The 25,246-nt window shown below is 38.7% G+C and overlaps 2 protein-coding genes across 4 annotated transcripts in view; one reads left to right on the forward strand and one right to left on the reverse strand.

Moving 5' to 3' along the window:
* The window catches only part of Pigf (phosphatidylinositol glycan anchor biosynthesis class F), a 32,357-nt gene extending 24,989 nt beyond the window's left edge, over positions 1-7,368 (forward strand). For 2 of the 3 annotated variants that reach the window (XM_058573419.1, XM_046424844.2), the window contains one exon: positions 7,045-7,368. In XM_058573419.1, the coding sequence (XP_058429402.1) occupies positions 7,045-7,162 (118 nt within the window). In that variant the 3' untranslated portion in view covers positions 7,163-7,368. The remainder of the gene's footprint in view (positions 1-7,044) is intronic. The other variant, XM_058573420.1, reaches the window with a different exon arrangement.
* The window catches only part of Rhoq (ras homolog family member Q), a 37,120-nt gene continuing 16,286 nt past the window's right edge, over positions 4,413-25,246 (reverse strand). Inside the window, exons 3-5 of the mRNA XM_046424857.2 lie at positions 9,798-9,962; positions 9,413-9,508; positions 4,413-7,710 (exon numbers count right to left, since the gene is read on the reverse strand). Coding sequence (XP_046280813.1) covers positions 7,555-7,710; positions 9,413-9,508; positions 9,798-9,962 — 417 coding nt within the window. The 3' untranslated portion in view covers positions 4,413-7,554. The remainder of the gene's footprint in view (positions 7,711-9,412; positions 9,509-9,797; positions 9,963-25,246) is intronic.

Consider the following 25,246-nt stretch of genomic DNA (forward strand, 5'->3'; position numbering starts at 1 on the left):
CTAGAGAAATGTAGCCAGGTGAGCAGATTCATCCATACATGTATTTCTCTATCAGAGAGGCAACAGCATTTTCTTGAGCTTTATTAGTTCAAGACCAAATTCCAAGGAAAATATAAATGATTGTTTAAAGCCAGTATAAAGTCAACAGGCTTTGAAAGACGAATGCTGTCACTCATGCAAAATCAAGTTTGTGGTAAGCACAATAAACAAACACCCATATTGAAAAGTGGCATGTGAGATTTAGAACTAGCTGCCTGGGTTTTGTCTTCCTTTATCAGAAAAGAAAGCAGGTAACCCTAATGGTTGAGTTGTCCTAAATGTTTTGAGGTATGCTCATCATCTGACAGATCTTTTCCTTGTTATTTGTAATGGTATATAACCCACTCCCCCACACAATTGTAAGTACTTTTATTATATTGGAGCACATATTGTTAAGAATTTATACTAAAATTTACTCCAAATTAAATGCTTTAATATTAATTTTCACCTTAATTGCTTGGATTATAGATCAATAAATAATTTTTAATTTTGAGTGAACAAAATCATTAATATGAGACTTTAAAAATGATACAATGCTGAGAACAGTGGCACCTGCCTTTATTTGTAGGTGCTAAGGTAGCTGAGACAAGAGGAGCTCTTGAATTCAGGAGTTCAAAGCCAGCCTGGGCAATTAGCAAAATAAGAGAAAGAACACAAATGTCTACAAGTATTTAGTTTAAGCCCCATATTAATACTTAATTTTGCTTCTTAAAACTTATGGAAAATGAGCTGGGTTTGGTGGTGCCCTGTCTCAAAAAAAAAAAAGACAAATGTTTGAAAAATGATAACTTTTAAAAAATATATTTTTTAGTTGTAGATGGACACAAGACCTTTATTTTATTTATTTTTATGTGGTGCTGAGGATCAAACCCAGGGTCTTGGACATCCTAGGTGAGCACTCTATCCCTGAGTCATAACCCCAGCTCCTGAAAAATAACTTTTTAATCCTAATGGTTGAGTTTTCCTAAATGTTTGAGAAAAAAAATATGACTTTTATAAAAAGTGATAAAAAGAGCAGGGAATTTCTCTATTTTTGAAATGAAGCTTCAGATGGTTAACATACTGCTAGTATGTTGTATAGCTGAGAATTTTATTTTGTAAGCCTTATATTCCTGAGACAGTTAATGTGAAGAATGGTATGTATTAAAGATGATTACATAAAAGGGTAAAGGAATAGTTCCTACCATGCAATATAACATTACTCGTGAACTATTTTATTTCTTTAGACTGAGGGTTCTACTTATTAGCTAGCTGTGTCAGTTACCTAAGAAATACATGTTCATGAAAGTTCAATTTCTTTGAGTTATAATATACAGGATAATAGTGGCACATGGTACTTTACACTTTTCATGACACATTGCAGAATATTCATCTAATAAAACAGTCTACATTTTAAGTACAATAGGTAATACTACATCTGTTTTGTAGATTGGGAAACTAAGTCTCACAATAAGTGATCTGGCCAAGGTCATATGGCTGAACTGGCCCTGAAACTCAGGAACACATTAAAGTAATTTCAAAAATATTATCATTACATAATTTCAAATAATCATTATTATAGGAAACCTGTGTCAGCTTATATCTGCCAATGTCAATAATGACATACCAAAGCACTGCTATGTAGAGGATCAAAAGTTGTGGATGTCACAAGTTTTAAAATCTGTTTGGGGCCTGGTGTTGTAGATCAGAGATAGAGTGCAGGTAGAGCACTCCTGGGTTCACTCCTAGCACATGTGAGGGCTGGGTTTGATCCTCAGTGCCACATAAAAATAAATACATAAAATAAAGGTATTGTGTCCATCCACAACTAAAAAAAAATTTTTAAATATGTTTGGTTTCTTCTTAAATCATGCAGTTTCATGACTTAAAATTCTGAAACCCAAAGGTAAAGGGTCACTATTAATAAAAATACTTGTACTTGTTATGGTAGAATGATGCAGAGTACAAGGATTCTTAACCAAGAGTCCTTAGATGAGCTTTGGAGGTCTGTGAACCCCTGAAAATACATGCAAATTTATTATCTGAGAATTATATTTGGCAAGTGAGAATCAAGAATTCTGGTAAGTGTAATTATAAAAAGTATTTTTAAAGTACTTATAGGAGCAATTCTAGAGGTTGTATATTTGGGGAAGGATGCTACTCTGGATTGTGGTGGCAATTTAAATGTGCCTATTAGGAATAAGAAGTAAAAGATTATGATAAATTAGAGTTCAGATGTACTGGTCACTTGTGCTATATGCCAGATACAGTTATAATTATGGTTATAGAATGCATATGCTTTACCTCATTTCATCATTATAGCAACTCTGAGGTAAGTTTTATGGCAGTCCTCATTTTTCAGATAAGGAAACCAATGCACAAAAAGGTGAGATGACTTGCCCCAGGTCACATATTTAGTAAACACCAAAACTCAAATCCACTGTCTGGTACGAAATCAGTGTTCTTAACCACTGTTCTGTACTACTTAGAATATGCTTTGAGGAATATTAAAAAGTGCATAGATATGTGGTGCATTTTCCTCTCCTAAAGTGTGAGCAGAAAGTTCTGTAGCAATGTCTGATCAAAAGAGAAGTATGGCCAGGCCTGGTGGCACATGCCTATAATCCCAGCTATTGGGACACTGAAGCAGGAGAACTGCAAGTTCAGGGCTTGCCTGGTCAACTTAGCGAGACCCTGTCTCAAATAAATGAAAAGGGGTGAGGATGTGGCTCAGTGGTAGAGCACTCCTGGGTTCAATCCCCAGCACCACAAACACAAAAGAAAAAAAAACCCACAAAACAACAACAACAACACAAAACAAGCAATATGGTCTTCAGGTAGAAATACACTTTTATAATTTTGAAGTGTTTTTCAATAAGTGATAAAACTGATTTGTATAAAACAGAGAAAACAAATAGATATTTTATGTATTATGATGTTTTTTAGCTTAGGAAGGAAAATTATTTCTAAGAGAAAAAAACTTATTACTTGTACTGTGTACTCAGACCCTATTCTATGGAATATAAGACCTTTATTACTGTTGATTATTTTAAGAGAACACTGGACTTTTTTTGGCTTAAGTGATGAAAAATACATAAGGAGTCATTTGATTTAGAGATCAAACCTCCAAGGTGACTTATGGCAGTCCTCACTTTGGAGGTGAGAAAACCAAAGCACAGAAAGGTTAGATGGAAAGGACAATAATGGTGCCCCAGGCACGTTTTTTTTTCATATGATCTAGCCACTTACCTTTTTAAATAGGTTTTTCTTTTTAATGGCAACTTTAATAATTATAACCAATTGTATTATATTTTGCTATGTAATATGAATTATTTCTTCTATATAGTGATTAAAACATTTTAAATTAAGAAAGTGGATAAAATAATTGTCACTTCGATGGCTAGCACCTGTGAATGACTTCCTTTACCTGAATGTCTGTTCACAGTTTCCTACTTGCCTTAAACAAAACAAAATAATTATATACAGCCATCTTAGATTACCATAATTTGGAGAAATATTTGTACTTATGCAGTTGAACTGTTTGATACCATGTTTTGTTTAATTCCTATTTATGGCATAAACAGTATTAAACAAAAACATCTGTATGTAAGACAAGGACATAATTTTAAATAGCAAACTTTAAGATCTAATTATTAAAATACATAATCAAACCAACATGATTTATGTTACTGTGAATTATATTGCCATGATGTAGTTTTTAAAATTTTAAAGCAATGATAAGCAGGAAGAAATTGCTCAGGAGTGTTTACTAGTGGGCAACTTCCCTCAGCTACCTCTTTTCCCATTCCCTATCATGGTCTACAAAAAACAGGAAAATTGCCCTTAGATAAGAAAAAGACTACTTATTTCAGGAAAGTCACCCAGGTTCTCTTGTAAGTACAAAGCCTGCTCTATCACTTGCTGTCTTAAAAGCCAGTGCACATTTTAATTTGCAGATGGCATTGATTTCTTGAGATTGACATAACACAGAAACACAAGTGTTCCAAGCCTTAACCCCTCATTAGACAAAACTTTCTAACCAACATGATTTCATTTTTGGCATTCCATTAGAGGTGAAGTATGGAAGCTGTTCAAAGAATGTAGCTGAATGTGTATGTATGTGTTTGAGAACAAAGAGCCATACTGAAATTACAAAGTGACTAAAATAGAATTTAGTAACCCAAATTGGAATTTGGCTGGAATTCATGAGGAATTATTATTCTTTATACACTCTGACAGTGAGATTTTTTAACTGAGGGCAGGTGCTCACATTTTGCCAATGATGAGCAATCCTACAGCAGAGCAAAGAGGGGAAACAGTATTTTTCTAAATGTTTTCTTAGGGTATTAAATAAAAACTACTAAGGTAAGAAGTTCAGTGCTTTACATAGAGAGTAAACTATACAGATAATTTTATTTGTAACCCCATGTGTTAAGAAGGGACACTGTAAAGTAACAATCAATTAGAAAGCGACAGTCAACAAACCAGCATTTAATTTGGTATTTTAAATTAATAATTAAAAATCAAATGGAGCAGTGCTTAAAGTAACTAAGATAATTCATGACAAACACCATTAATTCAAGCTCTAATTATTGGAAATATGATAATTCGACATGGGTAACTTAAATGTACCAGTAGAGATAGAATAAGGGAATATGTTAGCAAAGTATTAAATACGTTTTCAGGGAGCCTCTAAAATTATCTTTAAGAACCTTAAAACTAGTTCTCTATATGCAAAAACTGATTAACTACAAATTTCTTTGAAGTTCTTTCATACATGACCTTATTTGAAGCAATGCATTTGCAAAATTCATGTCAAGAAAATATTTTTGAATTATTTCCCAGATCACTAGTTTGAATAGTCACTCCAGAGATTTGTCTCAATTTCTATTGAAAACCTACGCTTTAATGAAGACATGCTTCTGAAAATAAGGCAATTTTTCTACAATCTGCTTATGAATAGAAAACAAATCTTTGGTTTTTAGTTAAAGTGTCAGGAAGGGCTTTGCAAAAAGAAATACTAAATAACCAAAACAATTAAAAAGCTCTTAATAAGCAATGGGAAACTCCAACCCCATCAAGGTCAATAGAGTACCTAAGGCACCTCAGGTGCGGATGATTCAGTCATCTCTGTTTAGAGTTCTAATAATCTATATACATGATTCTGACCATCTGGAGAATGTGAAGTGAAAAGGTGATGTCCAACAAAGATTACTGTGAATTAGAAAGAAGAGAATGATAAGAACTGATAAATGGGAGAGACACTGGAGATCATCTGTTCTACTTCCCATATTTAAATAAGATGAGGAAACTGAGGCCCAGTCAAGAAACAGGTGATACACCAGCTTGCATTTCCAGATTCCTAATCCATTTCTCTTAGGGAAGAATATATTCTAGATTTTAACTTTCAATGCCAAGAAAACCAAGTGTGAATGGTTTCAGAGATGTAAATTTGGAAAAAAAAAAAAATCTCCATCAAATCCCCAAAGGCAACTTGGAAGTGTATAATACTTTACTGTCTTAATTCCTCTATACCATGTGTCTAGCAACTTAACTAATATGTTAATTGATTTATACAATCTCTTTTGATTCTAACTAAAAGGATGAAAATTAAATGAGAAAATTACAGAATATTCCATTCAATACATAAGGCCATGACAATGTGAACCACTATTTCTTGTAAGAAAGAAGACATCCAATCAATACCCAATTCCACGAGAAAACACCTGTTATCCAATAGACTCTCCACTCTTCAAAGAGGAAGATGATGCTTATATTTTAAAAAATCTCTACAAAGCTCACATACAAGACAGTACATTCTAGATTTGTGACTGATATGAGCATTTAAGGCTGTAAATTTCAAGTATAAATGTTTATAGTGTTCCATTACCCAATCGGTGCGCTAGACAGAGCTTTAAGCATAAATCCTGGAAGTTAACAGAAACCCACCAAAGACATAGAAAGCATAGTTTAGGCAACAGCAAGTTTAAATGTAGGAAAGGCCAGGGAAAAAATTATAGATTAGATTATGCTTCTCTAAACTGCATTAGGTGGTTCGTGCTGAAGCTGTGTCTAACACTACTGTCGGTTACATGGCAGATCCATAGCAGACCAAACAAGGAAGTTGAATTAGGTAACAATCAGTTAATAAGATGGTTCACCTCTACCACAGTTCTCTGGCCTGTTTCCACAGACAAGATTAGAAATGGCTCCAGTACACCAAGCTTTACAGATGAAAATGAAGATTTGTTTCCAACTGTTTTTTTTTTCTTTTTCTTTTTTCTTTTTTTTTCTTTTTTTTAAGCAGAGCCTTTCAACTAGGGACTAAAACATATTGCCTGCAGATAAACAAGTCAACATTATTTACTACTGGCTTAATGTTATATTGTGAAATGTAATACAGCTGGAGAAAGTGAGTATTTGGAAGCCAGTACTATTTTGTTTAATTTACACTCTAGGTGTGTACATAAAAGCTGTGGTTTATAACTTTTGCTATGGTTCCAATATCTATATCTGAAAGGTGATATCAATTTTATTGTGGAAGCAGCTGCTCTATTATAAATTTCATGTAACATGCTTAGATTCTAGGTCTTTCCTCTTTAATACAATTTACTTCCTTGTGGTTTGGTCAGCATACATACTTTTATTTCATTTGATGTATACAGCCAATGTGGGAATTTTTAAAAAATTACCAGCTAGTTCAGAGAGCTAAACTGAGTCCAGGATTATGGCAAAGTCTGACCCAAAATTTTAACTTGTAATTTCAGCATGTTTCTCATGCAGTTTGGGGAGCATCAAACTAAATCTACAGTTGTCAGAAGCCTTGTTACAGTTTAATGCACATTAACTAAAATGTGTACATTTTTAGTGTCATGATAAATGCAGTTATGACCTTATTACACTTTTGGCATTCTTTAAGAAAGCACATTAAGCTTTAATATAGAAATATTTAGGTTACACTTAACTTGTGCTCAAGTAATAATAAAACATTTGTTCTTTTTTGATCTCATACATTTTTTTCCTCAGGTTTGGCCCATCTCCTGTACGCTTGGAGCGACCTTTGGCTACGTGGCTGGCCTTGTTATTTCACCACTCTGGATATACTGGAATAGAAAGCAACTTACATACAAGAACAATTAATTAGAGCAAAGGGAGAAGATATTTCTTTGTGCAGATTCCACAGGGCTGTGCAGAAATGTGTGTGGTCAAAGCCAAGCAGTTCCATTTACAGCACTGTTTTTTTTTAATGTAGTTTCAACATGATGTGATTGTAGCTTTTTAAACTATGAAACCCCTGAGAGATTGTACCTTCTAGTTGAAATAAAGTATTTATAATAGATTGTGGCTTCAGATGCTGTTTGCTGCTTCTTAGACCTTTAAGAAACATTCTTAATGAACTTGATAGAATTCTGAGGACAGTTGTTTTTTTCTTTCAAGTTTTAAACTGCTTCATAATCTATGAGAAGTCTGATAAGCTGTACCATTTCACACACTTTCTGAGAGAGATTGAGTTTCCTTGGCCACTGAAGATGTGTCTCACGTAATCAAACAACAGTTTATACATCTTGATCCTATTCTTTTTTTAACCGTGTGTTTCTTTGGAGTTAAAATGGCTATGATAGCCTCATCGAAAACAGTCTTCAGTCCCTTCTGGGTTAAAGCTGAACATTCCACATAGCAGCATGCTCCTATCTGGGAAGGAGAAAAATACATTACAAATATATAAAATTGTATTACATGCAATTGGTATGACACATCTCATTATAAAGAAAATTGTAAAATATAGCTATGCAACAAGAATGATAAACTCATTATCCATATTTATAATACCAAGAGGTAGCCATACTAGTGTATGTCCTTCCAGATGTTCTTTATGAAAAATTCTTTCATTTATCAAATATTTATGGTTACCTACTATGTGTCAAACACTGTTTGGGTGCTGGAGATACTTCAGTGAACTGAACCAAAAAGCAACGGTGCCCTGCTGTGTGGCACCTACATCTTCCATGGAGTAGAAGCAGACAAAGAAAGGAATATAGCGCAGATGGTGGTAAATGCAGAAAAAACAGAGTGAGGGAGGTGGGAGTGCTGAGGATGGCAGTGGTTGGGGAAGGTTCTCAACAGGCCAAGTTTGAGCAGTGAGGCCTACCAAGGGAGATAGCTCCAGAGAGATGGGCCACAGACACAAAGACTGAGTTGGAAGCAGGCTTGGAGCATTCCAGAACAGTGAGGGAGCCAGAGTAGCAGCAGACCGCATCAGGGAGTGTAAGAGATTCGATTGTAAGAACTTGCATCTGACTCCTAAATGAATTTGAACATTCCTATCTTCAGTGTAATCTGCATTTTTTGGTGAATTTTCTATCAATGTCCTTAGCCTGTTTTTCTATAGGGGTATATTTACTTTTCTGATGAATTCACTTTATACAGGGGGTTCCTATATACTAAAGAAAGTTAATGAATTTTACTGCTACATACATCAAGTTTGTTGTGTGACTTTTAATTTCTGGCATTTGATATAGTATTAAATTTTTATGTAGCTAAATCTTCAATAACTTCATTTATGACTTTTATCTTTATGGTATTTAGAAATTCTTTCTTCCCCCATGAGTACGAAATTGAATATAAGGAATTCCTAAAATGATTTGTTAGTGACACCATTTACATTTTTTCTTTGAGAAAAAATTGTCCCCCAGAAAGTTTTCCTGCTTTCTTTTGCCTCCTAATAGTACATTTTCAAAGACCTTATTAGATTCTGTTTCCACAGAAGTCCTATTAAAGTCACAATTTTAAAAAAATAGAATCCAATAATGGTAGGACTGACTGGAAAAAAAGGAAACCTAGCTTCAGGATGAGGAAGAATGTAAGTTAAAAGGCTTATGTATGTTATATATTTTTTAGAAATTGGGACATAATTTTATGATTGTAGCCACAGATTTAAATTGGCTTTCTCTGTCACTCTACCAGCTAACTCCAGAGTCTTAACTGGAAACAGTCTGATCTGGCACAGTTCAGATGTTTAAGTAATTATCAGGGGCTTGAAGTCTCAGCACCGGCTTCTGATGCTTCTTCTTGTGTGCCTTTTAAAGAAAATACTGTAGGCAGGGTAGCATAGGTAGAAGAGCCTGGTCCCTGAAGTCAGGCTTTGGAGTGAAACCTGACTCTGCTACTACTGCTGTGGGGCCTTGGGCAAATTCCCTGCCATCTCCAAGCCTCTGCTTTCTCTTTGCAACAGGGGTACAGTCAAACCTGGCTCGCTGAGTTGGCACAAGGGATAAACGAGATCATGCATGTCAATCAATCAGCAGATGAACCAGCATACCATAAATGCTAGTTAAGAGTTAGCTTTTACTATGATCTTTACAGTTATTTCTAAATTCTGCAAATATTCCATTACCTCTTTTGCTAGTTTCTGTCCTTGTTCCACACATATAGGTTTTTCTTTCATATCATTCAGTCTTGCTAAAGTTTTGGGGTCATCTCGGAGATCAATCTAGTTAAGAAAAATCAATAATGTCCCACAATATTACAAGTCTTTAAAGAGAAATCAATGCATATAGTCCCATTTGATCCCTCTATACCCCCCCCAAAATCAATCAATCAATAAAAGAATTGAACTTTTAAAAACTACCAATATAATTGTTTTCATTTGGCACTACTTTTTCCAAAACTAAGAAGTGACTTATTAACTTGCAACTGAGATAAACACACATATATTATTTGGAAACCTTGGACTATTTGAGAGCAACCCCCAAACATTGGTAAAATCAAAGGAGACATACCTGAGTTCCTATTAATAAAAAGGGTACATTTGGTGCATATTCCTTAAGTTCTGGTACCCATTCCTCTTTCACATTTTGAAATGAGGCTGGGTTTACCACAGAGAAGCATATGAGGAAGACATCAGTCATTGGATAAGATAAAGGCCTCAGACGATCATAGTCTTCCTAAGGAAAAGAAAGACAAAACTCACTGTTCACATTTACATGTCTACAGTCCACAATGAGATGTATATCAGATCCCATGGCCAACGAAGCAAGTCAGGGGTACTCCACAGATGCAATGTATGGCACTCTACATAAAGCAAGATAGTTCCACTTGTTTTTATTATTTCTCTTTTTTAAATTATTTTTTATATATTTATTTTTTTAATTGTAGTTGGACACAATACTTTTACTTTATTTATTTATTTTTATGTGGTGCTGAGGATCAAACCCAGGGCCTCACAAGTGCTAGGTGGGGAGTGCTCTACTGCTGGGCCACAACTCCAGCCCTTTTTAATTTTTTAAATATATTTTTTGGGTTTTTTTTTATGTTGTTTCTCTTTTTGAAGTCCTGAAAACCAGTGGGGTAATATTATGAGAGTATCATTAAAAGACTCAATGAAAAAAGAAAATTCATTTTGATTACTAAAGTTGTCACTGGGAACCTTTTTAACTGGAAAGTCTACACAGAGAATTGAGGAGAACTAGACACTGAATATCATAATTTAATAACATATCCTGAATATTTACTTATACGTCAAGTACTGATCAATAGGGTCTTTCATAGATTACCTAATCCTTGTAACAACTGTATAACACAAGTACCCTTATTTTTTTTTTTTTATCCTTTTGTATAAGTGGAGACACAGAAGGTAAGTAACTTGTTTTAATGATATACAGCCATAAGTAAAGGAACTGGGATTCAAACCCTAGCAGGTTTGACTCCAGAGCCTCATCTTATCTATACGCCTCCAATAAGACCTGCAATTTTTGCTTTCTATGTAGTTTTCATAATTGTGTGTGTGTGTGTAAGAGAATTTAAAGAGAAATATACACTGTAAATCCTAAAAGCCTCCCTTTTCTCCCCAACTTTCATAACCTTTCCTAATTTTTTTCATGTATATCCATCTAATTCTTTTTCTAAGCATATATATACCTGCAACTATATATGTTCAGTCATCTGGACATAAACTAGATCACGCAGCACATGTTATACATATCTCCCTTGCTGAGTCTATCTTGGAGATCTCTCCAAACAGAGCCCCCTGGACCATCACATTGTTTTAAACTGCTGCTGCTTAGTTATCTTTCTGGAAGGATTTTTAGTCTCTGTCATAAAAGGCAGTGAATGTCCCATTTTGCACAGACTGTTCTGTGTGGCACAAAATTCTGCTTTTACATTCTAGTGAGGTAACAGAATCAGAATTCCACTTTTTTCATTGGTAGACTCACATCTGGTTTCAAGGAAACTTTTTGGCCTAGGACACCTGCCCTCTTAAATGACCTACTTAAGTACAAAACACCACAAACATAAAACTAAGAGAACATTAAAATATCTTCCATTCAGTGTTTAGCAGTACTATTTCCTTCATAGGACAGTTTTTATTTCATATTACCATCTGATAATTCTTACTATAATTTTCAACTCAAGCATACAATAATCCCCGAGTATCTGTGGGAGACTGTTTCCAGGCCCCTGATCAAATGTTCACATTCCTTAAACAAAATAGCATAGTATTTGCATATAATCTCCACAATCCTCCCATATACTTTAAATGATCTCTAAATTGCTTATAATACCAAGTACAATTCAAACACTGTGCAAATCATTGTTATATGTACTGCTTAGGGAATAATGATAGGGGAAAACGTCTGCATATGTGCAGTACAGATTCTTTTAGCCCCAAATATTTTCAAACCTCTGTTGGTTGAATCTGCAGACATGAAACCTACAGATATGGGGGGCTAACTGTATTCATCTTAAACTCTTGGAGGTTAACCCTTATGTTTTATTACAAAGGTTTACACCTATATCCTGGAGTCATGGGTACTAAAACATTTCTCAGGTGATGGCTATCTTGTGACAATGGAGAAATGCCCTCCCCAAGCTTCTATGCCCTTTATTTTTAAAGTGAAGGTCTCGGGAGGGGAGGGGGGATAGTAGAGGATAGGAAAGGCAGCAGAATACAACAGACACTAGTATGGCAATATGTAAATCAATGGATGTGTAACTGATGTGATTCTGCAATTTGTATACGGGGTAAAAATGGGAGTTCATAACCCACTTGAATCAAAGTGTGAAATATGATATATCAAGAACTATGTAATGTTTTGAACAACCAACAATAAAAAATTAAAAATAAATAAATAAATAAATAAATAGTTTTATAGCTAAAAAATAAATAAATAAATAAATAAAGTGAAGGTCTCTAGTTGGTTTTTACTAAAGCTGTTCCCTGGTGTTAAGGCATTATTAATGAAGAGATCAAGTAGAATGGGTATGGGACACATCACACCTCAGTCAGTTACTATCAAAGAACTAGTATTAAAAAACATAACATGTTTTAAACTCCAGTTTGAGTGGCAAGTAGTATGATCAGGTGTAATGAATATACTTTTTACACGCTACTGCCTATTTCAAACTACAAATCCATAAAAGAATCAAAAGAATGGTATTTAGTCTCAGCATCCTACCCAGCAATCCTGTGCTTGGCCTGGTCCCAGAATGGGATGTTCTCACTAAACCTCACTCCTTGTCCATTTTTAGATTTCCAATTTTCACAGAAACAGAAATGGGGGTACTATCCCATAGGATTGTGAGGGAATCAATGAAATAATACAACTTTATAAAGCACTCAGCATCTCCCATGGCATATGAAAGAATCTGTTAATGCCTTAACAAAAATTCTTTACCCAATGGCAACCTGACTCTCCCATTCCTCTGCAAATCCACGCAGGGTTCCAGGAGTCCATGCCTTCCCAGCTTTGTATCTCCCTCCAACCCCAGAAGAAACTCCTTTACTGAGAAATAAAAATTTTTACCTTCCCAACAAAACGCACAAACTAAGGTCTCTTGAAGACAGTATAATTTTCAGATTAATAAAAAGAGAATGATATAGATTGACTGTACTAATTAGTCATTTTGGAATTCAACAGCTTTAAGATGACCTAAAACATATCCAAGGAAGATTCATATTTTTCAAGAATGCCAAATTATGTGCTGGGGCTGTAGCTCAGTGGCAGAGTGCTTGCCTAGCATGTCTCACGTGAGGCACTGGATTCGATCCTTAGCACCACATAAAATAAATAAAATAAAGGCACTCTCTATCTACAACTACAAAAAATTTTTTTAAAAGAATGCCAAATTAGGTTTTTAATGAAATTTTTACTTTTGAAGCAAGTTTACCTCATGAGGGAAACAGAATTGGGCACTCTCTTCTCTAGGAGGCTAGGACAAGAAACTTCAAAAAGCTAAATTCAAAGTTCCCTAGGAATTAATACTTAATAATATTAATCCAAATACTCCACAGAACATAAGTATATTACATAAATTCCTCTCCAAACCACAATGAACCCTGATTTTCCTGGCTGAGAAACATGTGGGCACAAAGGGTGTGGGGGGGGCAATTAGGCCAACCATTTCCAGGGATCTGCTAATTTGCAGATTTGTTAAAATAATTAAATGTGAAGAACTGGGGTTATAAACAAAACCAAAAACACGTTTAGAACTCTTTGGAAAGAAACGTTACTTCCTAAGTCTGAGCTACCTAAATGAACTCCTTCTGCCTGTCACCTCCAGCTAAATAACTGGCAGTTATTATAGGAATAAAACCTTTCTGCTTTTATCCAGCCTAAGTAATTAGAAGTCTAATAATAGACAGCAAATTTAAAAAAATAAATTATCCCCTGTGCATACTGTACCAGCATCATAGAAAGTTGTTTCTACTCACTGCTCCATATCTTGAGTGAACTTAATGTGGAATGTTAGATTTGGAAATAAATAGGTGGAAGCTTATAGAATCATTTTGAGCTATGTATTTTAAATCTGATAACACAAAAAGATTTAAAATAGAGGAACTGCCCTTACTTTTTAAATGACTACTTATCAAAGTCATAACTTCTCCCAGACAACTCTCCAGTGTCCTCCTAATTAACAAACCAATTAGATATTTTAGTTCTAATTTTAAAAGTAGGTATTTAAACATTTAACTGGAACATTCTTAGGAGTACAGAAAAGAATCTTAAAGACAACTGTCTGACATTGAAACCATGAAAAAAAAAATAGTGTGGTCACTGTGTTTACTGGCCACTTAGTTAATTCTTTAGCTTCTTTCTTCTTTAAGTAGCAGAAGTATGAGTTCCGGTAGCTCAGTGATGAGGTTCTGCAATATTGTCAAGAATCCTCTATCTGTGACGATGACAACCATAACCCTTAAAAATATCACATACCACCAGACAAAAATCACAGACAAGGAACCAAAGAAATGCACTCTGAGAGGAAACAAAAAGATCTCCAGGAACAACGGGGAGAAACAGCAGATTCCCATGAGTCATGACCCCTATTTATGTATGGCTAGCTAGCAGGGCCCATGAGTGTGTTTATGCCCAATTCATGAGGATTTGAGCATTCCCTCCTACTTTGCTGGTCTTTGTTTAAAATACATGTTTCAGTTGTGTATGTCTATTTAAAATACCCATCTAGAAGGTACATTTAATATAAACCCATTCTCGCTGGACAAGCTAGCTTGGGTTGTGCTTTGTTAGCTGGTGCGCTACCATACATGGGCCACTTGAAAGTAATCAATAAGGATTTATTGGAAGATAAGACTCAATACACACAGATAAGACAAAATTGCACACTGTAGAGCTTATAGTTTAGTTGGGAATTCAAGACACAAACAACAGGAGAGACAAAGGTGGAGGTGGGAGAAGGTGAACAGATAAATGCTTAATCTGACAATCATTATTAAGCCACCTACTATGTGCCCAGAATGGTGCTATATTCATCAGGGACATGAAGGAAGGGCAAGATTCAAGTATCTAATTTGAAAAACACTTTGCAAACATAAGATATCGGTTAAAAATAAAGCAAGGAGCTCCAATGAGCAACTGTACCCACAATGTGCTTATACACCTCTTCAGGGCTTTGCAGACCACAAAACCAAAGCCTAGAAGAAACTGCAAGCTGCTATGGAAGGACACCTTAAGGTTAGTACCATCAAGGAAGAAATCGGATTGGTGGGGAGATATACTCAAAAGAGTGTAACACTCTTTGCTCTTAGGAAGTTCATCGTAAGAGAGGAAAATGTGAACACGTATTACAAGTTAGAATGTGGTACATGCCAAAAGTGGTAGTTAGGGCCCACCAAGAAAAGACTTCTTCAAGAGGCATTTGAGTTGGGTCTTGCAGAATGGAGAGAATTAGAACATACACAATCAGTGTGTCTTTGGGTAAATCCCTTCTTTCTTGGAGCCTTTGTTTCTCTGCTTGTAAAGTAGAAGATGTTACTGACAAATGCTCTGAAAACCGGAAAGTTCTATAAGAATGTATTATACTCCCAAAGAACCCAGCATGTCGATTTAAGAAACAGTCATCAATCACAGCCTCTAAAAGTCTTCCTCTGTATTTTATCTAAGTCTTTGCAATGACCCAGCATGAGAAAAAGTGGGACCACAATTAAGTAACTCTTTTATAGGCAAGCCCAGCCTTCCAGAGACTAAAAAGCTGCTGGCTACTTTCAGAGACAATATAAAATGTCTGACAACTAAATAAGAATACCCTGACAACTGGTGGCTTTGTGGTGTATGAATAGTAGCAACTCTGTCATTTCTAAGGCACATAGTAGAAATCGACCTCTAAAACATCTATTTCCAGTGAGAAGCCCAAAATAGGTACCAAGCCACAGCTCTTGAAACACCTCAGCCTCAAAGGGGACACGTGTTGAAACAAGTTCCTGAAGATGGAAAGTGTCTGGTCTAATTCAATGTTAAAGACGTTTCTACAGTAATCAGTGGTAATGGTACTCAGTGAGACCTCGTTCCCTTTGTGTAGTCATTTTGCCACTTTTCAGTTCATTTTACATTCACCTATGGGAAATGAAAACATCACTTTTTAACCTCCTTAAAAATAACTCTAGGGCTGGGGCTATATCTAAGTGGTAGAGTGCTTGCCCACTGTGGGCAAGACCCTGGGCTTGATTGTAACACCTCAAAACAACAGCAAAAATCTGTTTTGCAAAGAAGCTGAGTTGAGTCCCTTTGGGAACCGTTTTGATAAGTTTGGTTCAGAGCTCATCACTAACAAATGTATTGACTTTGTCCACGACCTCCTACTCCCTCCCACTACTGTTGGACCAAAGAACATTTGGATATGAAAAATAATTTTTTAAAGTGCTATAAATTCCTAAGAGGTAACTATTTTTCATTTATCTGGTCTTTTTTCTTCTTTTTCTTTTTAATCTTCATTTTGGTTGAGAAATGGTATTTATGTCACAAGCCTGATTAGCTCTTAGTAAAAGAATTCTCAAAATTTGAAGGTTTAGCTTCTAACTTTCAGCAACTGTCATCTTCACATGTTTCTTAATGTCAGTCTCCTCGTTAATGTTCCAATTCTTTAGGAGTTGGGGACCCAGATGGTGGGCTGTTTCCTTGCCTACCTTCCTTTCAGCTACTTGACTGATATAACTCCTGTCTAGGTTAGTCTGAGAAAAAGGAGAGGAAATGCACATCTGATGGGGCAGGAAGACAACCAGGGAGGGGACTGGCCTTGTGGTCATCTTACTGTGTGTCTTTAGGAATGAGCACTTCCTCATCTGAAAACTAGCAGATCACCACGTATCAAACAGAAAATGCTCAAACTAACTTTTTACCCTGTGAGCAGTGCTAGTAACAGATTGAATGTGGGAGGAGATTTCAACTCCTGGATGATACTCAAATCTTGGGAGTCTGTTTTATCTAAGCTGACCCCCACAAGGCAAAGGATCAAGACCTAGCTAAATATGGCCCTCAGGCAAGCTTCATTTCCCCATCTGTGAAGGGAGAATAAATATAGCATACACATGTTGAGAGAAGAGAGCTGGTCAAGTGCTTTGAGCTCTTCTAGCAGACAAGGCTGCCTTTCCAAAAAAAGAAAAGCCACAGCTTCAGAGCCAGTGCTTTCTCTTTTGTGCACAGTGAGGTGACTCCCCTGGTTGTAAAAGGACTTAGAGCTGAAATTCTACAATGTCTGGAACTATAATTATAAGTCTCTTTCACTAAAACAAAGGTCGGCTGGCCTAAGGCACACATAAAGAAGGCAAATGCCAGGTCACACTTCCAGGGGGTATACTTCTTTCCTAACTTTGTGGCACAAATTTCACATTGATGAAATCGCCATTCATATTTACTGCCAGATTAAAAATATCTGGCAAAAAAGGTGCTACACGCTAGTGGAAAGTAGACGTGGACACTGCTCCTCCTGGAATTTAGCTCATGATGGGGGAGTGGGAAAGTGACTCTCCAGCAGCAGTAGGGCTTTGTGTCTGGAAATCTGGGAGGTGCCTTTGGTTGTCAGAATGAATGGAACTCCACTGGCATTTAGGGGTGGAAGCTGGGGGCTATACAACCTGTACACTGAAAAATAGTTCTGGACCCTATATGATTATTGAGTGTTCTGTTAGGCATTCAAGAACATGAAAAAAAAACTTTCATAATTATATGAATCCAGGGCCTGACTCAATTGAATATATAAACACATTTTTTTAAGCTTCGTTTCAATGAATTTTCTAGAAAGCCAATCTCAGTCCAAATTAAGGAGACTATATTTTGTTCAAAACATCTCAGGAGTTGCTTACCATCATAAAAAAAAAATCACATGCCACTGGCAATATTATTCTTAGTCTCTGAATCACCAATAAAACATAATATGTCGGTCAACATATTGGAGCCAGGTGCAGCGGTGCATGCCTGTGATCCTAGCAGCTCGGGAGGCTGAGGCAGGAGGATTGAGAATTCAAAGCCAGTCTCAGCAACTTAGTGAGGCCCTATCTAAAAATAAAATATAAAATAGATCTGGGGATGTGGCTCAGTGGTTAAGTGCACCTGGGTTCAATCCCCGGTATAAAAAACCCAAAAACCAAACCAAAAAAAAAATTGTGGCTAGTACATTCATGATTATTGTACCTATTATACCCATAGGTATAGGCACCTCATTGGTTTATTATGATTTCTGGAATAATAAGCCCTGGGAATTTAGGAATTTACTACTGAAATAAATATTTTTATAATGAATTACTTTCCCTTCATTCTATTTTGTGTTACTGCTAGGATGTTATGCTGATTTAAAATTATGTGACTTGGGTGGGGGGGTTTCTATTATATAGATTTCACTTGGAAGAAAAATACAGGATAAGAGTTAAAAGGATAAGAAAAAGGGTAGGTGGATGGTTCTGATATAGTTGATGTCCTGAGGCAGGCAAAACTGGAACAGAAATGACCATAATTGCAAAGTGGGATTGGTGTTATTAAGGAAGACCCAGGTACTAGGAAAGAAAAACCAGGAAGACCAGCTGCCTCTGCACAGTCAGGACAGACTCCTCCGAGGGGGCAACCTCCAACCAGAGAACTGACGGGGGCCTTAACAGTCCAGATGCAGGGCAGTGTGTGCAAAAGCCCCAACACAAAAGGCCCTGAGAGATATCAAAGGCCCTGGGAAGAGCCAGAGTAGCAGGTGGGGTTAGAGATGGAGCTGGCCTGCCATGGAAGTCATCACAAGTGAGACAAGGGACCCATATCATTTGACTTTGTAAAAAAACTATCCAGGATGCTTTGAGGAGGCACTGGAAGTGGACAGGAACACAAGAACAGAGGTTGCTACAGGAACTCAGGGGACAGAAGGCAGTGGCTTAGACTATGTGAAAGCAGCTGACAGGTAGAGAAATGGAGGCTTCTAGACCTGTTTTGGAAGTGGTCTCAGGCTGGGGTGATGGACCAAATGTGGGGCAAAGGAATAATCCAGGGTCTGGCTTGTGCAACTGGCAGAATCTTTTACAGAGATGCAAAAGACACAGAGTGGAGAGAAGCACATTCAGGAAAATACGCGAGGGCCCGTGCTGGATGGATTAGGGTGGAGAGGTCAAGCAGTGAGAGGGACGGGCTGCCTGAGTTCCAGACCCAGCCCTTTGCTCGATGCCTCCTTCAGGCTGAACCAGAACATCTCAGACTCCATGCCTCTAAACTCAACTCCATCTTCCCCTCAAATCCTCCTGTGTTGACCATCTTGATAAACAATATTACTACCCAATCAGGCAGCACAAGCTAGAAACCTGGAAGTCCTCAAGTAACCCCAAGTGGACACAGAACATGAGCCCCTCACCCCAACATGCATATCCAGCCAGCCAACCACCCATCCTCACATTCGTCTCCCACTTTCCACTTCCTTACTTGGGTAGCTCCTACTCATCTTCCAGGTTTTGGTCTAAAAATTGCTTTGTCCAGCAGTGTTATGGTTTAGATACGACGTGTCTCCCAATAGCCCATCTCTGAGACAATGCAAGAAAATTTAGGGGTGAAATGATTGGGTTTTGAGAGTCTTATCCTAATCAGTATATTAATCCACACTTGAATGGATTACTGGGAGGTAACTGAGGCAGATAGCATGTGGCTAAAGGAGGTAGGTCATTGAGGTGTATACGTTTTGTCCCTGGTGAGCCCAGCTTAGGCTCTCTCTGCTTCCCGATTGCTATGTCCTGAGCTGCTTTCCTCCACCATACCTTTCTATCATGATGTTCTGCCTCTAAAACCGTGATCACCAAATATACTTTCCCTCCTCTGAAATGGTTTTTGTCAGGTCTTTTGGTCACAGTGGTGAAAAAGCTAACTACAACAAACAGATCTTAACCTGAACCCCCAATTCAGATCAAGCACCCCCACACTCTACTTCCCCAGCACTGTGGCTTCTCCTCCGTTTCCAATACGATAAGTGTCTATTTTCTTTTCTGTTTCCTCCACCACACTCTCTGAGGGCAGGGGACTAGTCTTTAATAAGCAGATACCTGGCTTCTGGTATCTGCTTATTAATTCTTGCTGAATGGAGGAGGGGAGCACTTGGAAGACTAAGTCGAAAGGGAGGCTGCATCCAGGTCACGGGTGGCTTGCCCTGTGCTGGCCTACACCCCCTTTACCGCTTCAAAGCTGGAGAGGATGGATCAAGTGTCTGAGTTCTCCAGTGACAGGCTAATTTCTCAGGTTGCTATTGTCATTTTCAGTGAGAAATCAAACTGGTTCCTGTGATCACAGTTATTTTTTCTGTGCACACTGATGGATCCAACCGACCTGCCTGAATGAAGTCAGCTGTAAACTCACTCTACTGTGAACTAATTTCACATTTTAGTTCCTGTGACTTGTTTTTCACCACAGCCTTTTTGTCTTCACATTTATTTCTCCTAATATGGATGGCATTGTTGGCTCTCTACCCAGTATTCTTCTTCTTCCTCCTTTCCAAAGTCCTGATTTAGTATAGGGCCCGCCCAGACACATGGCCCTGGAGACCCTGACTCCATATTTGACTTAATCCATGGTTGGATTAAGCCAATCAGCATCCATTCCCCATTCTTCCCAGAGGTAGGCACGGTTCTTGGGTGGATAAGTGACCTAAGCTATCCAATTAGAATGAAGCATTCCTGGACAGTCCAAGGTGGTCACTGCCTCATCTACAGCTGATACTTCCCTCATCTTCTCTCACACTCCCCTCAGCATTCAAGGATTTGGCCCATTATATGCAGCTCATGGAGACTGTTCAGAGCACCCACAGGTCAGTGCCGTGGTCTGTTTTACCACTGGTGTATACAAAAATAGCTCAGTCACAGAACCCACACCAATCTCCAGAATTAGCAATGAAAGTACCAGGCCTGACACTGCCCCAGGGACAGTCCTCTCACCCTGACCCACACCCAGTCTGCAGAGACTGACATCTCCCACACGTGCACCTGTCCTTTTACTGTACTGAGAAGACAGGCAGCCAAGAGGCCAGGAGAAGACTCCAACAACAGCCAACCCTCCTTATCCAGGGGCTTTATATCCATGGGTTCAGCAAACTGTGGACAGAAAATATTCATACACACCAAATTGTCTGTACTCAACATGTAAGACCTTTTTACTCGTCAAATTCCCGAAAATGACAATTAACATTTATTAGATATCATAAGTAATCTAGAGATGATTTAGAGTATAAGAGAGGCTGTGTGTAGGTTCTATGCAAATCCTACACCATTTTATATAAGGGCCTTAAACATCCATGGATTTGAGGATCTGGGGGGTTCTGGAATGGTGCCCCAATGAGACCAAGGATCAATGGTACTCTCTGATTAAGCCTGAAATGCTGCTTTTCTCCACGTACAGATGATGCAGCCAAACTGAGTGGAGGAGTTACACTGTGACTAACAAACCCATCTAAGAACATGAGTCACACTCTGCAGGCCAAACCATGAGTGTGATCCACTGTCTGTGGGTGAAGAGAGCTCTAAGCAGGTAGGCAAGATTGGGATGACCTGACACAGCTCACAGACACTTCTGCATGGACAGACCCCTTAAAATACACGCAATTTCTATTGCAGTGAAGATGTTTTGGAACTAGACGAGGTGGTGGCTGTGTAATGCTGTGACTGTACTAAATGCCACTGGATTGTATACTTCAAAATAGTTAAATTTACATTGCGTGAATTCTAACCTCAAACTTAAAAAAATGTATATATACACAAGTATGCAATGGTGTGATATTGCAGGTACCTTCCCCCAAACACTCATATAGATTTCTTTAAAAACTCAGAAAGATGCTGAACGCAGCAGAATCACCCTGTAGGAAGAGCTGGGGGCCCCCACACTGATCCCTCACACCCTGCATAACTCACCAATTACATGCTGCAGAGTGTGGCTTATCCTCTAGCACAGGTCTGATCTCCTCCCCTCCCCCTGCCCATTCTGAATTACTTCCTTCATCTCTCTCTCTCCAGTTCTGGCCTTTCTGTACTATAGTAGTTCCCCGCAGAGCTCCTGCAGCCCTGGAACAAGAAACCCCATCACACTACTATAGCCTATTCAACTTCACAGCCCTAGGAGACTACGTGCTTTCTGCTTTCACATGAACCCCAACTATCTTACTGGGCCCTCAGTATTAGCCCAGGAGATAGGATGGCTTCCACTTTACTGATGAGGAAACTGAATCTCAAGAAGGCTTCCACTTTACTGATGAGGAAATCGAATCTCAAGAAGGCTCAACACTTGTCACATGGTCAGCTGTGCAGAAGTGGAGCTGTTGGGGCTGGGGATGTGGCTCAAGCGGTAGCGCGCTTGCCTGGCATGCATGTGGCCTGGGTTCGATCCTCAGCACCACATACAGACAAAGATGTTGTGTCTGCCGAGAACTAAAACATAAATATTAAAATTCTCTCTCTCTCTCTCAAAAAAAAAAAAGTGGAGCTGTTGGCAGGTCTCCTAACTCTCACCTTTAACCAGGCAGCATAGCATAGATCCCAGGCATGGACCTTGTGAATCTGAGTCAGCCTTACTTGCTATGTGGCCTCTAGCAAGCCTTTCCTGTTCCTATCATCTATCAAATGGACTACTGATGGATCCTCCCCTTAAGCTACTGGGAAGAGTAACTGAACTGAGGCATGAAAGGCACTTAGCCCATGTGATAGCTGTTAATTGATAGCCACACCTGCCCAGGTGTGTTCCTTCTCCATTCCGTTCCAGATATGGGACAGAGGAATAAATAGGCAGAAAATGAGAACTGAGAATGACATTGACTTTGAGAAAAACACACCTAGAAGTTTTGCTAGTTTAAATAAATGCACATTTACATGGCTAGCTAGAAAACAGCAAAACCAAAATACCTCAAAAATGTGCTCAGAACATGATAGTGAAGAACTTCACAGAAAAGTGAAAAGTCAAGGTGCACACAGGCTATGGTGTGGCCACAGGTCCTCCCTGTCTCCTGCTGCACACAGTCACAGTCATTTTCAGTGGCTGAAAGGATACTCATTAACCCAAGTACCCTCTGTCTTTCAAATTCAGGCAATCCAGGAGCTGATCGTCTACTCTAAAGACCTGGCTAGGGAAGCATGTTGCACTGACCACAGCAAACCAGGAGCCTGCGAAGCGAAATCAAAGGGAAGCAACGCTCAGATGATGAGGAAACCAGGAATGATAATACTTGACTGGAAAAGCACCAGACAAACTTTACTTTCATATGTGCAGCGGTTCAAGCCTGTTCCCTTGTGTGCTGTCCCATAAAACCCTTGGCATTGGCAACAGGACAGGTGCAGTAATCCCTGCCTCCATCCTCCCTCAGGGCAGTGAGAGCAGCAGCTGAGCCCAGGCACTAGGTGAAGTGGTGGTGAAACAGTCCCTGGAGCAGCTGCACCCACAGGGGTGGATTCAAGTTTGAGATTGAGGCCTGTGGCCTGGCCAAATTGCACAGCAGCCTGTTAGCGCCGGCTCTGAGCCACTCCCTGACTTACCCACTAAGCAAGTCTATGGAAGCCTGTAGTCCATCATTGGAGCCTGGGTTCTGTGCCTCTTGGAAAATGAAACAGTGGCTCTCTTTAAGAGTCACTGGCTTATTTAAGGAATCTGGTGAGATCCAGGCAGCAAGGGGAAGTCACTAAATAGGGGGATGCAAATCTGGAGTTGAAGGCCTGGTCTGAGACCTCATGTTGACTCTCAAGGGCCACATATGTGACCTTGTGCAAGTCTTTGCAGTGTCTCTGAGCCTGCTTTTTTTTTTTAAACCTATCAAAAAAGAAAAAAAGGCAAGGATCGGTAGATGATACTACCAATCTCATAGGTCATGTTATTATTAAATAGGATAAACAGGTCCAAGAAGTCCTCAAATGCAAGCTCAGATTAATGACACAAGATAAAGGTGCTATGTGCCACAGAACTCTTGAGGACTAGAAAAGGCTAAACAGAGAAACCACCAGATGTGCCTCTCTGTTACCTCCCCTCATGGCACCAATCTTCAGAGAGATGTCACTAGCTCCCAACTGCGCCCTTCAGAAAGCATACTCTTCAGCCAAGTGTTCCAGGCCAGTCACAGCTGGCATCAAGCTTCTTTGCCAACCTTAGCTTCAACAGCTTCCCTGATACCACCCACTCTGTTATCGAAACGGACACAGGCTGCTCCCCCCAACCTCTCCTGTGCATCTCTTTTATGCCTCTTAGCCCAGAATACTTGCTCCTCCCCGCCCCAAACCCATACACCCATGCCATTTCTTCACCTTGGAAACTGTCCAGACCTGCCCTCACACCAAAGCAGAACGTGTTCTTTCCTGCCTCCCAGTCAGTGTCCTTGCACTGCAGGTACAGTCAACATGTCCTGAGGGGCAGTGTATAAGAAGATACCTAACCATTTGAGACAAGACTGCATTTTGAGAATTACATTAATAAAAATCAAGCCATATAGTTATGACCCACATCCATAGTGTGGGTCATATTAAGGAGACTGAGACATAAGAAAACACCCAAATCTAATCAAAGTGACTGAAATGCAACCAAAGAAAGCTGTAACCTGTTTTGGCCGGTCTGAAAAATATGTTGACTGAAAGGTCATTGTCCATACAGACCCTACACAGAATCTAGCACAGGATAACTAGAATACTGGCGTCCATACAGCTTTGCCCAATGGTAAGATTAGTGGACAGAGTTCCCAGTCACCAGAATATAGGAAGAAAAAGGCCATCATGAATTGCCAGGCCCCAAAGGAAACAAACCCCCTCCATGACATCCAACTTGTTTTGCTCCAAAGCCTGAAAGCTCAGCAAGCTTCTTACAAATTCATTTTTCCAAATATCTCGAGGCAGGCACTAAACAGAAGAGCCACCATTATAACTATGTTCTTTGTATTTATGTTTCTAATAATATAAAGTGGGGAAGACTTCAGTTAAATCCCAGCTGACTGAATAGAAACATTTATCTCTGATCCCTCCAAAATCCTATAACACGTACAGTAATTTTTTTTAAGCATAAAGCCACAAGGACAAAACAAACAGCAAAGGAGAAAACAGCAAGAAAAATGTAGAAGCTAGAGGACAAAAGAATGAATGAACTGACTTAGTAAACCTAGGGAGCCATGCCCAAGCCAACAATGAGGGCAAGTTAAGTAGTAGCTCATTCTGCATAACAGGCTCTGAAGGTAGGGGAACTGGAGCAGCATGTCCTGGATATGGAACAAAGGCAGAGTCACAAAGCAAGGGTAGACTCAAAGTCTACTTATGAAGCAGTTTAACCCCAGATCCCATTTTCTATTGTGATAAACTCCCCAATCCTGGTGAAAAGCAGAGGATATTTATTCTCTGAAAGGGGCAGAACAAAGGCTACCCAGATGGCAGGATACAAGGTCCAGTTGAACATACTGAACACACAAGGCAGGAAAACTGAGATTCCCCATCCTGCTTCTTCTACCTATCCTGAACACTGCCAGCCTCGCGTAA

The sequence above is a fragment of the Marmota monax genome, unplaced genomic scaffold (genome assembly GCF_021218885.2).
Source record: "Marmota monax isolate L192 unplaced genomic scaffold, Marmota_monax_Labrador192_F-V1.1 WCK01_AAM20220418_F8-fsc00015, whole genome shotgun sequence".
Lineage (NCBI taxonomy): Eukaryota > Metazoa > Chordata > Mammalia > Rodentia > Sciuridae > Marmota > Marmota monax.